The 13,090-nt window shown below is 37.3% G+C and overlaps 1 protein-coding gene across 2 annotated transcripts in view; it reads left to right on the plus strand.

Moving 5' to 3' along the window:
- LOC139981966 (cyclin-G-associated kinase-like) overlaps window positions 1–13,090 on the plus strand; it is a 28,974-nt gene that overhangs the window by 3,149 nt on the left and 12,735 nt on the right. For both annotated transcript variants that reach the window (XR_011797943.1, XM_071994425.1), the window contains exons 3-14: window positions 456–515; window positions 1,114–1,368; window positions 4,643–4,768; window positions 5,715–5,804; window positions 6,539–6,674; window positions 7,692–7,862; window positions 8,763–8,889; window positions 9,512–9,710; window positions 10,246–10,368; window positions 11,314–11,447; window positions 11,905–12,021; window positions 12,608–12,688. Coding sequence is in view for 1 of the 2 variants with exons in the window: in XM_071994425.1 (XP_071850526.1) it covers window positions 456–515; window positions 1,114–1,368; window positions 4,643–4,768; window positions 5,715–5,804; window positions 6,539–6,674; window positions 7,692–7,862; window positions 8,763–8,889; window positions 9,512–9,710; window positions 10,246–10,368; window positions 11,314–11,447; window positions 11,905–12,021; window positions 12,608–12,688 (1,619 nt within the window). In the remaining variant the exon portion in view is untranslated. The remainder of the gene's footprint in view (window positions 1–455; window positions 516–1,113; window positions 1,369–4,642; window positions 4,769–5,714; window positions 5,805–6,538; window positions 6,675–7,691; window positions 7,863–8,762; window positions 8,890–9,511; window positions 9,711–10,245; window positions 10,369–11,313; window positions 11,448–11,904; window positions 12,022–12,607; window positions 12,689–13,090) is intronic.

Genomic DNA, 13,090 nt, shown 5'->3' on the forward strand with positions numbered 1-13,090 from the left:
CTATTACTATAGATCTATTTCCTCTCAATTTATTTTGTACTGCACCACTGATTTGATAAATAAATTAATTGGTAAAATGAATACAAAAAAATTAGAAAAAATATTAATTACAAGTGCAGAGTTTCCCTGAAGGTTTGAATCAAACAGCATTTAAGCTCCCATTCTAGGATATACTATATCTGTTTTATGAAATATAGTAAGAAGCTGAATAATATTTAAAATATGGAAGAAATTAAATATTGGCCATACGAGTATGAAGCAATGTTAGTCTTGTTGCAGATGAAGTTCAAAGCAGTATTTCAATTGGGCATAAATTGAGATTTGTGCCCAGACCTATGCATAGAAGGTTGTCAGCTGTTGACCCCAAAATTTCTGTGTACTAAAAACTTTTAATGTGAGAACTGTAGTTACAATATATAATTTTGTTTGCTTTCTTTTTTTCTTAATCCTTACAGAGATTGCTAGCAAATGATGATGAGAAGTCAAAGGCTATTCTTCGTGAAATAACGACCCTGGTAATTAATTCATTTATATATATTATATGAACACACAGTATTGCAGCTGTCAGATTTTCCAATGACTTCTAGTCAGTAACGTGCCAGGAATTTATCAAACCAAAGGGGCTTCATAAAAGATGTCTGAACCAGTATTCCATGGCACAGTATGCCAGGATAGGGGCAATTGAGGGGCTATGTAGGGTGAGCAGGTACAGCATATGTTAAAAATTGTACCTACCATTTAGCTTTTAATATTTTGTACACACTTTTTTTTTCCAGTTTCAATTAATAACTCTCTCCGTTCAACGTATGCACCTAAGTTGACCAAGCTCCCCCCCCCCCAAAAAAAAAGGAAGAAAGTGTTATTGTTCACAAACACCTAAGTTATAACCAAGACCAGTGTGTTTTGAGGGTTTCTACTTTCTGACAAAAGGAAGGACAGGTTAATATACAAAGCATGACTTGTTAAACTTGACTGATAATTTATAGACAATCTCACCTTTTGTCTTTGCATGATTTCAGTTATTACACCGTCATGTTAGCAGAGTGTTAGTTAAAGACCTCTGTAAAAAAAAAAATTATCAATATTAATCAACTCTCAATCACTTCTACACAGAAAAAGCTAACCGGTCACGCAAACATTGTACAGTTTTATGCTGCCGCATCGATTGGCAAAGAGGAATCGGATCACGGCCAGTCAGAGTACCTTCTCCTGATGGAGTACTGCTCTAAGGGACAACTGGTGGACGTACTGGCCAACAAGCAAGTCCCTCTCACATGCAATGAAATCTTACCGGTATTTTACCAGACTTGTCGAGCCGTGGCCCATATGCACAGTCAGAGTCCACCCATGATTCACAGAGACCTAAAGGTGAACTTTCAAATTTATTGTTAATTAATAAAATAAATAAATAAAATAAACAACAAATGTGGTTTTTATAAAATAATTTTACTTAATGCTCTGGTATCCAAAATGCTCTTGTTTTACAAATAGTAAAAGAAAAAGGTAGCCTGGCACAGGTAAAAACTCTTTGTTTAGTAATGTCAATGGTGGAGGATCTCTTCAGTCCCTCTGGATACAGTTCTTTGGGATTACGTGTAAACTTAATCGTAAACTGTGTAAAACTAAATCATGAACCTGTCAACTTCACCATTGTGTGTCTTGTTTATTGCTGTGCCATTCCTTTGTCAGTAAACAATGCAGGTGTAGGTTAAATTTTTGTTGTTGTTTTGCCCATGACATGTACAGTATGAGCCAGGCCTGGGATTTTCATAGTTTCACCATGGAGGTAAAAACAGTTTCTACCTCCATGGTTTGACATCCAGGATGGGACATTTTCATGGGCAGCGATGTCACTCACAGCGCTGACGGAAAAACGTCATGCCTGATGGGGAATGTGACTATCCAATGCTGTCATGCAAATGCCCAGTAAAAACATCAAACCTTACTGAAAGCAATCATTAATAGTGTGAAGGATCTTCCTTCGGTATTTACAGTAATTAGTCATTCAAGTACATCCTGGGAGTTTCACTGTAAATTAAACAGTGATTAAGTATGACTTAAATGAAACATCCTGCATATCAGCCAGGAAAGACTCCCAGCAAATTTTTTTCAAAATATTATTAGATTGTGCAGCACACTTTATTTGTTTCAAAATGTTGTTTCATTTGTGAAGATGATCCTCTAAAATGTGGTTTTGACAATTGACTTCTGTCGATTGTAAAAGAAGGACATTCATCTCTCAACTAAGTAGGGCTGTGAGTTTTCGTTTAAAGACCTAAACGTTTAAACGGCCGATTTTTCGTTCGTTTAAACGTTTAAACGTTCGCGAATATCGCGAGAAAACGCCGAGTATAAAGGCGTGGGGTCCAGGGGACCGCCCTAGGGCCCTGGTGGGGCGAAGACCCTGGAAAAGGAAAAGGAATTTTTTGCGTGTCTGGCGATAAAAAAATTCGCAGTTGAGGATGCAAAATACTGACAACTTTTGAATTTAAATTGTCACGAAGCTGATGAAAAATTTTAAATGACAAGTTAGAGTAGCTGTATTATGTTATAAAATGAAAAGAGATTTAATCTGTTTTACAATCTTTAAAAAGTTTAACTTACAGAACCTCCGATATTATGAAACAAAAAACGTTCGGCAAAGCCCCGTTTCTAGAATGCCTAACAATGAATAGCGCGCAATAAACGTACATCAGTTTACAACTGCAGTACGGTTTAACCTAACTTAAATACTACGGTAGGATACTGTATATGTGCTCAGAATTTTCCCAGGTATCTTGCCAAACAACTGCGCGCTCATCCCCAGTCTAACACCTGTTTGTTAACATTTTTGGCACGTTTCCAAGAAACGTTTCATAGAGTATTCCGAATGATACACGAGGCACAGTTCATACACGCAGCACAAGATATCAAGCTATGGTCATCTTTATTAAAGTAAACCTTGTAATAAAATATGTTTTAGGCCACACGGCATGATTAACTAATGCTTAACATTATTTCCATGTTCTTGTAGAAAACGTCAAGTTCGCAAAATACAATTGGTTGTTTTTGTAGTTACGTGAGATCCGTAACAGACGAGGTGGTTAGGCTATTTGTTATACACTTAACTGTGGTAGGACATTTTTTCCGTATTTTTGGAAATTCTAGAAAATACTTTCTTTCCCCCCCCCCCCCCCGCATAACACCAGATGTGGTCTTACGGTTTATTCATAAATGGGTGTACTAGAACCTTGTATACATGACATTAGTTGCATTTAGCACGATTTGCCAGTTTCGCGTGAATTTGTCGAAAGTGTTTTGCTGGATCTTTCGTAAAATTTGAAAGGTGTACCAACTTACTTTTCGTACACAATTGGTAATTTCTCTACTGATTTTCAGAGTTTTTTTTTACGATCTCCAATCGATACATTTCCTTTGATCATGTATTTGAACAACTATTACCAAGTTGAGTATTCGACCCGGTATTGTCTGGTCGGAGAGTTCAAAGTGATGGACAGGGATTGTAATCATTTCGATCGAACATGCATTGACTGGATTATCTGCGCCGCCGCTGTTGGCTCGATATAAAGTACACTTGTGCCGCGAATCAGGAAGTTTTCACAAAAGGATAACAGCGTTCAAGTTTAAGCCATTCATATCGCCGGATACATCGGGGGGGGGACAAAAGTGGGATTACGTTCGCGGTTTATGATTCGACTGATCGTAAGTTGTTTTGTTATTTCGCGTAATAGACAAAATAAACACGGGAATTGATACGCGATTTTTGCCAATAATTTAATTTTCAGTTGATATCATAATTTCGTTTAAACGTTCATAAGGTTTTATTAAACGTTTAAACGATGTTTCGTTCGTTTACACGTTTAAACGTGTAAACAGCACAGACTAACAAAGAAGGTATCTTCATTACAAAGTTTGCACTTTCTGTGGTGGAAAACTTGTCCCAAAACTATTAAGTAATTATGTGATATTTGAAGCATTGTATTGAGAATGATTACAGGTAAGTAGTTAAACCTTGAAGTTAGGATTTTCTCAACAGTACAGCAGTATAGCAGGCGTGATTATATCACACATTTAGACATGTTTTTTTTATGAAGTTTCATGTTTCAGAATTATTGTTAAGTGCCCACAAATTTATGCTATTTACATTTTCCTGTTATTTTCTGTGTAATATTTCTATACAAATTATGCTCCTTTTATTCTCTACCATATATAATTCCATGCCAAAATACTCCTTTTATTCTCTACGTAAATATTGTTATGTTGCAAATTGCTGTAATGTCAGTTTATATTGTGTGTATGCACTATGCAGTGATAACTTATTCAAATCCTAGTATGTGTTTAGTATGTTGCTATGGTAACCCTTTGTATCTCAGTAAAGAACCCTGCATTGTCAAACAGCCTGAGTGATTACCGATTGGCTTAGAGTACCTTGCATATATGCATATTGCTACTGTAGTTACACTGCTGTATAAACTGTATACTGTACACTTTATATATTTAGTGTGTACATATGACAGTAACTTAATGCAACAAACAATATGGAAAAGGGATTTTAATATCACACGGTAAAAGTTACAAACTTTCACACATTGACTAAGATGTACTTCTTTTTTTCTTTTCTTTTTTTTTAAATTCTGTGCAGCTTGAAAACTTGCTGATTAGCTCCAATGGCCTAATAAAACTCTGTGACTTTGGAAGTACAACCAACAAATCTCATCAGCCAGACGAAACTTGGACTTCTTTGAAGAGGAATGTGGTGGAAGATGAGGTAATTTGAGATGACCTACTCGATGAAAACTTGACGGTTAATTATTACTAACCAGTATTTGTCAAGTTTATATGTGGTATACGTACTCAAATATCTCAAAGAAAAAATACAGATAAATAATTTACATAAAGTTAAATGTATGAAGGGATAAAGATATGAGTCAGTCAGTCAGTCAGTCAGTCAGTCAGTCAGTCAGTCAGTCAGTCAGTCAGTCAGTCAGTCAGTCAGTCAGTCAGTCAGTCAGTCAGACAGACAGTCAGTCAGTCAGTCAGTCAGTCATTATCCTTAAGCTTTAAAACTCTCACACCTAAATGTTTATAAGAAGGAGCCAGAAGAACCATGGTCAGAATGAAAACTCCTGATCGAGCCGTGTAAGGCATGGCTCCTGCAGGTTAATTAGAATTTTTAGTTTGAGTAAAACAGACAATGGCATTTTGGTGAAATGAGTGAAGTTGAAGAGAGCAGTAAAAATAATGAGAGGTTGCTCCAGACCTGGCAAACCCACCCTGCCAGGATGTACCCTTACGCTAAGAAAAAAGAAAATAGTTCCCGGTGACTGGGCTGTTCCCCAGAGGAGGACTATTCTTCTGGGGTTTTACTCACAAACTCCTGTCTCTTACTCTGCTCCCCCATCCCCTCCCCCTCAAACAACAAATAAGCAGGAGAAAAATGGGCTATAAAGAGACTAAATGTTAAACAAAAGAGCTACCTCAAAGAAGATCTTCAACCATTCATATTTTCTTGGTACACTTAAGCAACTTGAAGCCTGTCCCTGTAAATATTCACCTAGAGATATTCAACCCTCTGATCTGCTAACCTTTAAAAGTCGTGACCTTTAGTATAAACAACTAAAGCATCTGTCTATTTGTACAACTCACTTGCCAGGTAAAGAAAATGAGCACAAATATATATTGTTTATGAATCTTCATTTCTCAATTTGCGCCAGATTTGTTCTCAAACTACTCCTATGTACAGACCGCCAGAAGTATTGGACCTTTACCTTAACTTTCCAATCAATGAGGCAATGGACGTGTGGGTAAGAAGTACATTATGTACATTAATGAGCTAGGAAGGGTTGTATCCACTGAACGATGTGGTACCTTTGAATAATGTTATCTGCAAGGTTTCAAAACAGAGGACTTTAATACTAATGTACAATGTAGGGTTATCATATTGCTTTGATTATTTCGTTACTAAAGAATGTTCAGTTGCAGTCATCTACAATTCAAGACTTGTTCAATGATCAAATGTTTGGTGGGAAACAGCTGTGACACAGAATTTCCGCCAAGCTGGTAGAGTTAATATGAGGCCTCCAATAATGTTTGTGTATTGAAAACAATTATGTTATGCATCTGAAATGATCACGTATAGTGTGATGCATTCTACAATTGTACATTTATTAGTTTGTGTATCGTAAAGACAGTCATATATGCACATCACCAAGACCTTGATAAAATCTAAATAGAAAAAGGAAAATAAGAGTAGAAAGTCAAGAGCTGTTCGTTGCAATGTCTGCAATTAGTGGCTTACTTGTATGTATGTATGTATGTATGTATGTATTTTAGATCCTCCTGCAAGCAGGAACTCGCGAAGAAGCCTCATTGGCTTATCAAAGCCGCAAGCTGACCGAAGTCAGTCTCTTACATTCATATTTAACGTCCATGATTATGAATTGTCAATTGTCAACAAGTCTGTAACTGGACAACATACATTAATCTTGGAGTGACTCGAACCGGGTCGGTTTACTTTATCTGTTTTTCCTTCCAAAAGGCTTTAGGCTGTACATTGTTCTTGCTTTGTTATGGCTTCCATCCATTTGAGGACTCGGCCAAGCTTCGCATTCTGAATGCTAACTACACCATTCCCGAGACGGACAGGGAGTATGTCGTCCTCCATGATCTAATACGTAAGTATAATACTGTAGGAGGAGACTGTCACAATATGTGTTGCTATGGTGAACAACCAATGGGAGTTAGTTATTTGGGTATCCTCTGTTTGGTTGACAGTCTCTTTGTTTATATCTTTACTAATGCATATTCAGTTGCAGGTCATTTACAATTCAAGACTACTCAGTGACATTGTCAACGATTTCTCATCTTTCTTTAAAAGGTAGCATTTAGCATTTGGTCATCAGTTTTGAGGTAAATTGTACCAAACCTAGAGAGCAAATGCTCAAAGTTAGATTGATCAAACCTGGACAGTATTCTAGATTTTTTATCATCTGTGAAGTGGGATGAAACTAATTATTCCTTTTGACACCTTTTCATTTAAGTATTAAGCATGTGCATTAGTATTTAGACTGGAATTGAAGTAGCCAAGTGCTAAATTTATTGAAACTACACTGTTAAAGGATTTTTAGCGTCACAAAATTTCCCTGAAACAATGACACAACAATCTGCCATCTTAGTTGGATATTAGAACGGCGAGAAATTAAATTAAATAAAACTTCGAAAATTGGTGCATGAAAATGGACAGTATTATATTAAACTTGTGGGACACAAAAATTTTCTGTATTGAATTGAAATGTTTAACATTTTGATAGTTGGGAGAAACCAAATTATTGAAACCGCATAGATCTCTTGCTCTGATGCAAGCATATTCTTCCAATTGAATTGCTTATTCAAAGTAAATTCAGAGCTAAAACTAAAGGTTAAAATGCTTTAACAGTTGACTTGACCAAGTCTGTTACCAGAGCAACGTATGCAACATTTGAATGATAAGTAGTAGTGCTACCTTTGTCTGTCAAATGTTAGAGAATTCCTTCCTTTAGAGGCATATTTGCAACTCTTTCGCTGAGTTTTCTGCACAGGTTGCTTGCTTCAAGTCGTTCTCTTCACAGTAGACTTGATCAAGTCTTTTAAACGAGAGCAAAATATGCGACACAGAGGATGTATCAGTACTGCCTCTTTGTTCTGTTTGACAGGTGCAATGCTTCAGGTTAATCCCAACGACAGACCTCCCCTGACAGTCATCTTGGCGCAACTTCAAGAGATTGGGGCTGCCCGAGGAGTGACCATGAAGACCCCCCTGAAGATAGCTCAGGAATCTCCGGACAGGAACACAGATTTACCGAGGGTGAAACAAGATGCCCAAGGTGAGGTTTAATGCCATACTGAATGGTTTATGCCTGCTCGTTGTTCACATTACTGGAATGATCGTAAATATTTTGTCTCTGGTAGATCTCACCGCTGTAGTGTGTTTTTTCACATCGGTAAATATATTATATAACACTATCATTTCCATTTTTCTGGAAAATATGAAGTCAGAAATCTAAATTCACCCCCACCCCCGCCCCCCCGCCCCCCGCCCAAATAATAACAAATAATGCATGCATGAGCACTCCTTAATTATCACAGTATTATGATAAAGCTTAATTTAAGGATATACATCCTACAGAAAGTGCATTAACCATGAAGAAATGAACACACTTCCAAGGCTTATGTCCTTCACAAAAACAATACTTTCCTATGGATATTTCCTAGCCAGGGTGTGGATAATTGGTTGAAAGAGCAAAGGAAAGGATGCATAGTCAGTGCTTTCATTAGCTGAAAAAGACAACTTGTAACAGAACTTTGATGCAAGCATGGCCAATGTTTGAAAACCATTGATCCAGCTTTGGGGAAGAAGATCATTTGAAGTTTACAAAGGATAAGACTGAATTTAAGCATAAGAATATATTGAAGAAAGAGAAGTGGGTTATGGACAGGAATTGAGTCAGTGTGGGGGGTGGGGTGGGGTGGGGGCAGTTGGGCACAGGGGCACAGGGGGAGGGGAAGAGATGGGCACAGCGGGGTTAAACCCTAACAGTAACCAATTTCTGCAGATTAGACAGATAGGGCAGTGCATGGTTTTCAGTGAAGACAAGTATTTTCTTTTGTAAGTACTCAAACCACTAACTTATGTGGAATTTACGACATCAAGTTTCACTCTCCCCCATTCCGTGGTTCTCCTACTGTCTGTAACACCTTGACTCTCACACTCTAAACGCCTTCAGATCCAGCAGCCGACAGTGCTGATGCACAGGACGCTGGTAACTTCTTTGGGATGGTGAAAGGAGGGGCAGGCAACTTCTTCAGGAATGTGAAGGACACTACCAGTAAAGTTGCTCAGTCAGTGGCTAGGTAAAGTATTTAAGGAATTTGTATGCTGCCCTCTAATATGCTATGTTTGTATGTATGTAATGCTTTGACTGCTAATATGAGATAATGGACATCATATGCTAAACACTAGTGGTCGCTCATGTACCGTTTTCTTGTTATGTTTCGGGGGTTGAAGCTTGCTCTTGTAAGGTTTAGACTGTTCTGGTAGCAATTATTTCATATCATCGGTTAAAAGATTAATCATATATTTTAAATTCTGGAAGGTTGAATTTTTAGGATCATTTTGTTTACTGAATTGAGGTAAGAGTTAGGGTGGGGTTAGAGGAGGGGAAGGACTACTGATAAACTTTTTGAGTAGCGAGGGATCGGCACAGGGCACTGAACACTGCAGAAAATTAATAGGAAGAAGATACTCATAGCTTTGGTTGAAACTTTGCTGTCTGTTAGCAGGTAATTTTTCATTTGGGGGGGGATGGTGATGGCAGGGGGGTGGTGAGGGCAGGGGGGTGGTGAGGGAATTTTAAAGTTATTAATCAACTTCAGGGTGCTTGTTCAGACTTTCTGTCTCATGATAAGCACTGCACAATGTCTAGCCATACAACTGCATCACAATATTCCAATTACCTCTCCTCTTCCTTTGTAGCTATGCGAAAGCTGACCTGGATCTGTCGTACTTAACATCTCGCATAGTCGTGATGTCGTATCCATCGGACGGCATCGAGTCTGCATACAAACATCACATCGACGACGTCAGGAACTACTTAACATCCAAACACGGAGGGCGCTATTACGTCTTCAACTTGACGCAGAAGAAGTATCGCTCTGAAAAATTTGACAAAAGAGTAAGTTATTCCTAATCATGTGAGAAGAAATGAAAAGGAAACCTCTATTTTCAATTGTTTGATGTTTGCAATTTTCAAAATATTCCTCATGCTATCTAAAGGCATCTTAGCGTGTTATCTGGTCATAGGCTTGTTCATTAGAAACTTTCTGTAAGTATGGGAGGATTCTGTAAGCCAGGGTAGAAAGTAGTCCATATCTCTAGCTAGTGGCTTTATCAGATCTAATAAATATTGATAGTTTGATTTTTAAGATTTTATTACAAATTTTCCCATACATAGGGATGTTAAAAATCTGCTGCTAGAACTGTTTTTGAAAAATATGGAGAATATAAAGTTAACTTTTGATGTTTCTTGTTGGACATAAAATCATGAACAGACACTTAAGCAGTGCTGTAAAACCTCTCCTGGAATTTTTGTTTTGCTACAAAATTTTTATGATTGTGAACTAAATATTCTTCTTTGATTCTATCAGTGTATGTAAACATGCACTGGGATGTATGTATAAAGTTGTCACTCTGTACAAATATTTTCACAGGTACTTGATTGTGGTTGGCCGACCAAGAAGGCACCAACGTTGGCTTTATTGTACACAGTTTGCAGGAACATGTATCTTTGGCTACAGAAGGATCCACAGAATGTCTGCATAGTCCACTGTACGGTAAGAATTGTACACATTAAGCCATAACATGTATCTTTAGCTACAGTAACACATACATAATGTCTGCATAGTCCACTGTACGGTAAGAATTGTACACAGTAAACCCTAACATGGGATTTAGGCTACAGAAGCACATACAGAATGTCTGCATAGTCCACTGTACGGTAAGCATTGTACATAGTAAGCCATAACATGTGATTTTGGCCACAGAAGGACTTCTCAGGACTTTTTTGCTTAAGGAAGCATGAACTCCTTGCACACAGGAAGCCCTAACATGTCTTTTTGGCTACAGAGGGACCCACAGAATGTCTACTTAGTCCACTGTACGGTAAGAATTGTACACAGTTAACCCTAACATGTGATTTTGGCTACAGGAGACTTCACAGGACTTTTTGCTTAAAAAGCACATACAGAATATCTGCTTTGGTCATTGTATGGTAGGGATTGTACATAGTAAGCCCTAACATATGTCAAACAAAGGACCCATGGAATGTCTGCTTAGTTCACTGTAATTTAAGAATTATACACAGTAAACCCTAACATGTGCTTTTGTCAACAGAAGGAACATGTATGGAACGTATGTCTAGCTTCTCTGTACTGCAAGAGTTTACACGTAATGTTAACCTGTAATTAACTGCACAATAATAAACTTTAAAATTTGATGTCATACTTTCTCTCTGTGGATGCTGCTATGAATTGTGTTGTGATGCAAATCTTGTTTTGATATTTACTTACGGTAAGACGAAAATAATTTGTAATAGTTTTGTAATTTCATGACTCTAAATCACTAACTGCCATGGATGAAATTATAACTTCCTTGCAATAGCAGCCATATATCTCTACTTCCTAGAAATATCCCTGTTTATAAATCTGGTCACATCTGCTGTTTTTTGTTATCATTACTCTGGCAGCCATTTTACAGTAAATCTCTCTGTTCTGTTTCAGGATGGGAAGGCCTCATCAGCTACAGTCGTTTGTTCTTTTCTATCCTTCTGCCGGCTCTTCCAATCCACAGAGGCGAGTCTCTATCACTTTATAGTAGCCCGCGGCCCTCCATCCATCAGTCCATCGCAAAAGAGGTAAAGTCAGGTTCTGTTCCATGGTAAAATACTTTTCTTGCTTTTTCATCTCCCTTCAACATTTTATGAAAAAAATAAATAAAATGCATTTTGCACCTGGCAACCCAGCTGAGAAAACACTGTTCATATCTTCACTTGAATTTTTCTCACGTGTGACATTTCTCTCTTTTTTTTCTCCTACCTCTCCTTTTCCCCTGTTGGTTTCTTTCTTCTCTCCATTTCTTGTCTACTAATCCCCTTACATCTATCTCTTTGTGTTCACCATGCTCATTAACCTGTCTGTATTCTGTGCGTGTTTTTGTCCCTTCTGTTACTGTAACTTGTCATTTGGCCTTTGAAGAAGATCCTGCTAGGATCGAAACGTCAGGCCAACTTACTTTTACACATTCTCCTACACAGACTCTCTAGTGGATAAGCAGTTTGCTAACAGTTTTATTTTATTTTTATCTTCTGTCAGATATATGGACTACATCAGGAAGATGTTGGCTCCAGAGAAACCAATTGCACCTCATAAAAACATCATCTTTCTGAAAAGACTTAACCTCCTACCAGTTCCATTGTACAACAAACAGAGGTAACAGTTGTAATCAATTTGTATTTGTTTACTCCATATGTTCCTGTGGGAGACAATAAAAAACAAAAAAAAATCTGGTTAAGGCTAATGTATAAAAATTAAGAGGGCAGACGTTTCTATCATAGCAGTATCTACAGAAGCATCCCTTACAGATGACAAAACATACTCAGTTATAGGAATGGAGAGGACAGACTGGTTAATTGGTGAGGCAAAATAAATAAGTCAAAAGATAAAAGTAAGCTGTTGGAGTAGGAAGACAGTGGAAAACATTTGAAAGATAATGAGAAGATGAAAGGACCCCAAGAGATGAAACAGGAGAAAAGAAATAAACAAATGGAAAGAAATTAATAAGTGAAAAAGAGTGAAGGAACAAAGCAAGATAAAGGGAAAGATGGAATGAAAAATATGTTTTTGTCTGCACAGGTCACTTTAGAAGAGTTGAAATAAAAAGTTAAAAAATTGCTGGTTCATATCTATCACTATACTAATATCGCTCCTTTCCTTGTTTGAATAAAATGCAATAATGAATTGTAAAAATAATGTACAACTGAATGTGTTTATATTTCGTTTGCTGTAACTATTGTAGAAGTGGATGTCGTCCATTCTGTGAAGTGTATCAAGGAGAGGAGAGAATTCTATCCACATCACAAGAATATGAGAAAATGAGGTAAACAATCCAATTATGCTATTATTAATGAGGTCACATGATCATGTGTGGTTCACTTGAGCAGTGGGATTAGCATGTTAATAATACTGTACAATGCAGTGGCCAGGCAAGTCCCATAAGGAATAAATTCGACCAGTCGCATTGCAAAAATTGCTGTGCCAAAATTGGTCAAATTGGTACCCAAGTTCTAAGATGTATTATCATCCACAGGAACCAACGTATTTTAGACTTTTTTTATGAGAAATAAAATTCATAAACCTGAGAAAATGCAACATGAAATGTGAACACTAAAAGATTCCTTGTCCTGTAATTGATAATGCATGTATGTCTTTTGAAATTAAGCACTTCAGTGTTAAAGCCAAATTCAAGATGTGTCCATTACTCTGTTCAATGCATATGGGT

Source organism: Apostichopus japonicus, chromosome 2 (genome assembly GCF_037975245.1).
Source record: "Apostichopus japonicus isolate 1M-3 chromosome 2, ASM3797524v1, whole genome shotgun sequence".
Lineage (NCBI taxonomy): Eukaryota > Metazoa > Echinodermata > Holothuroidea > Aspidochirotida > Stichopodidae > Apostichopus > Apostichopus japonicus.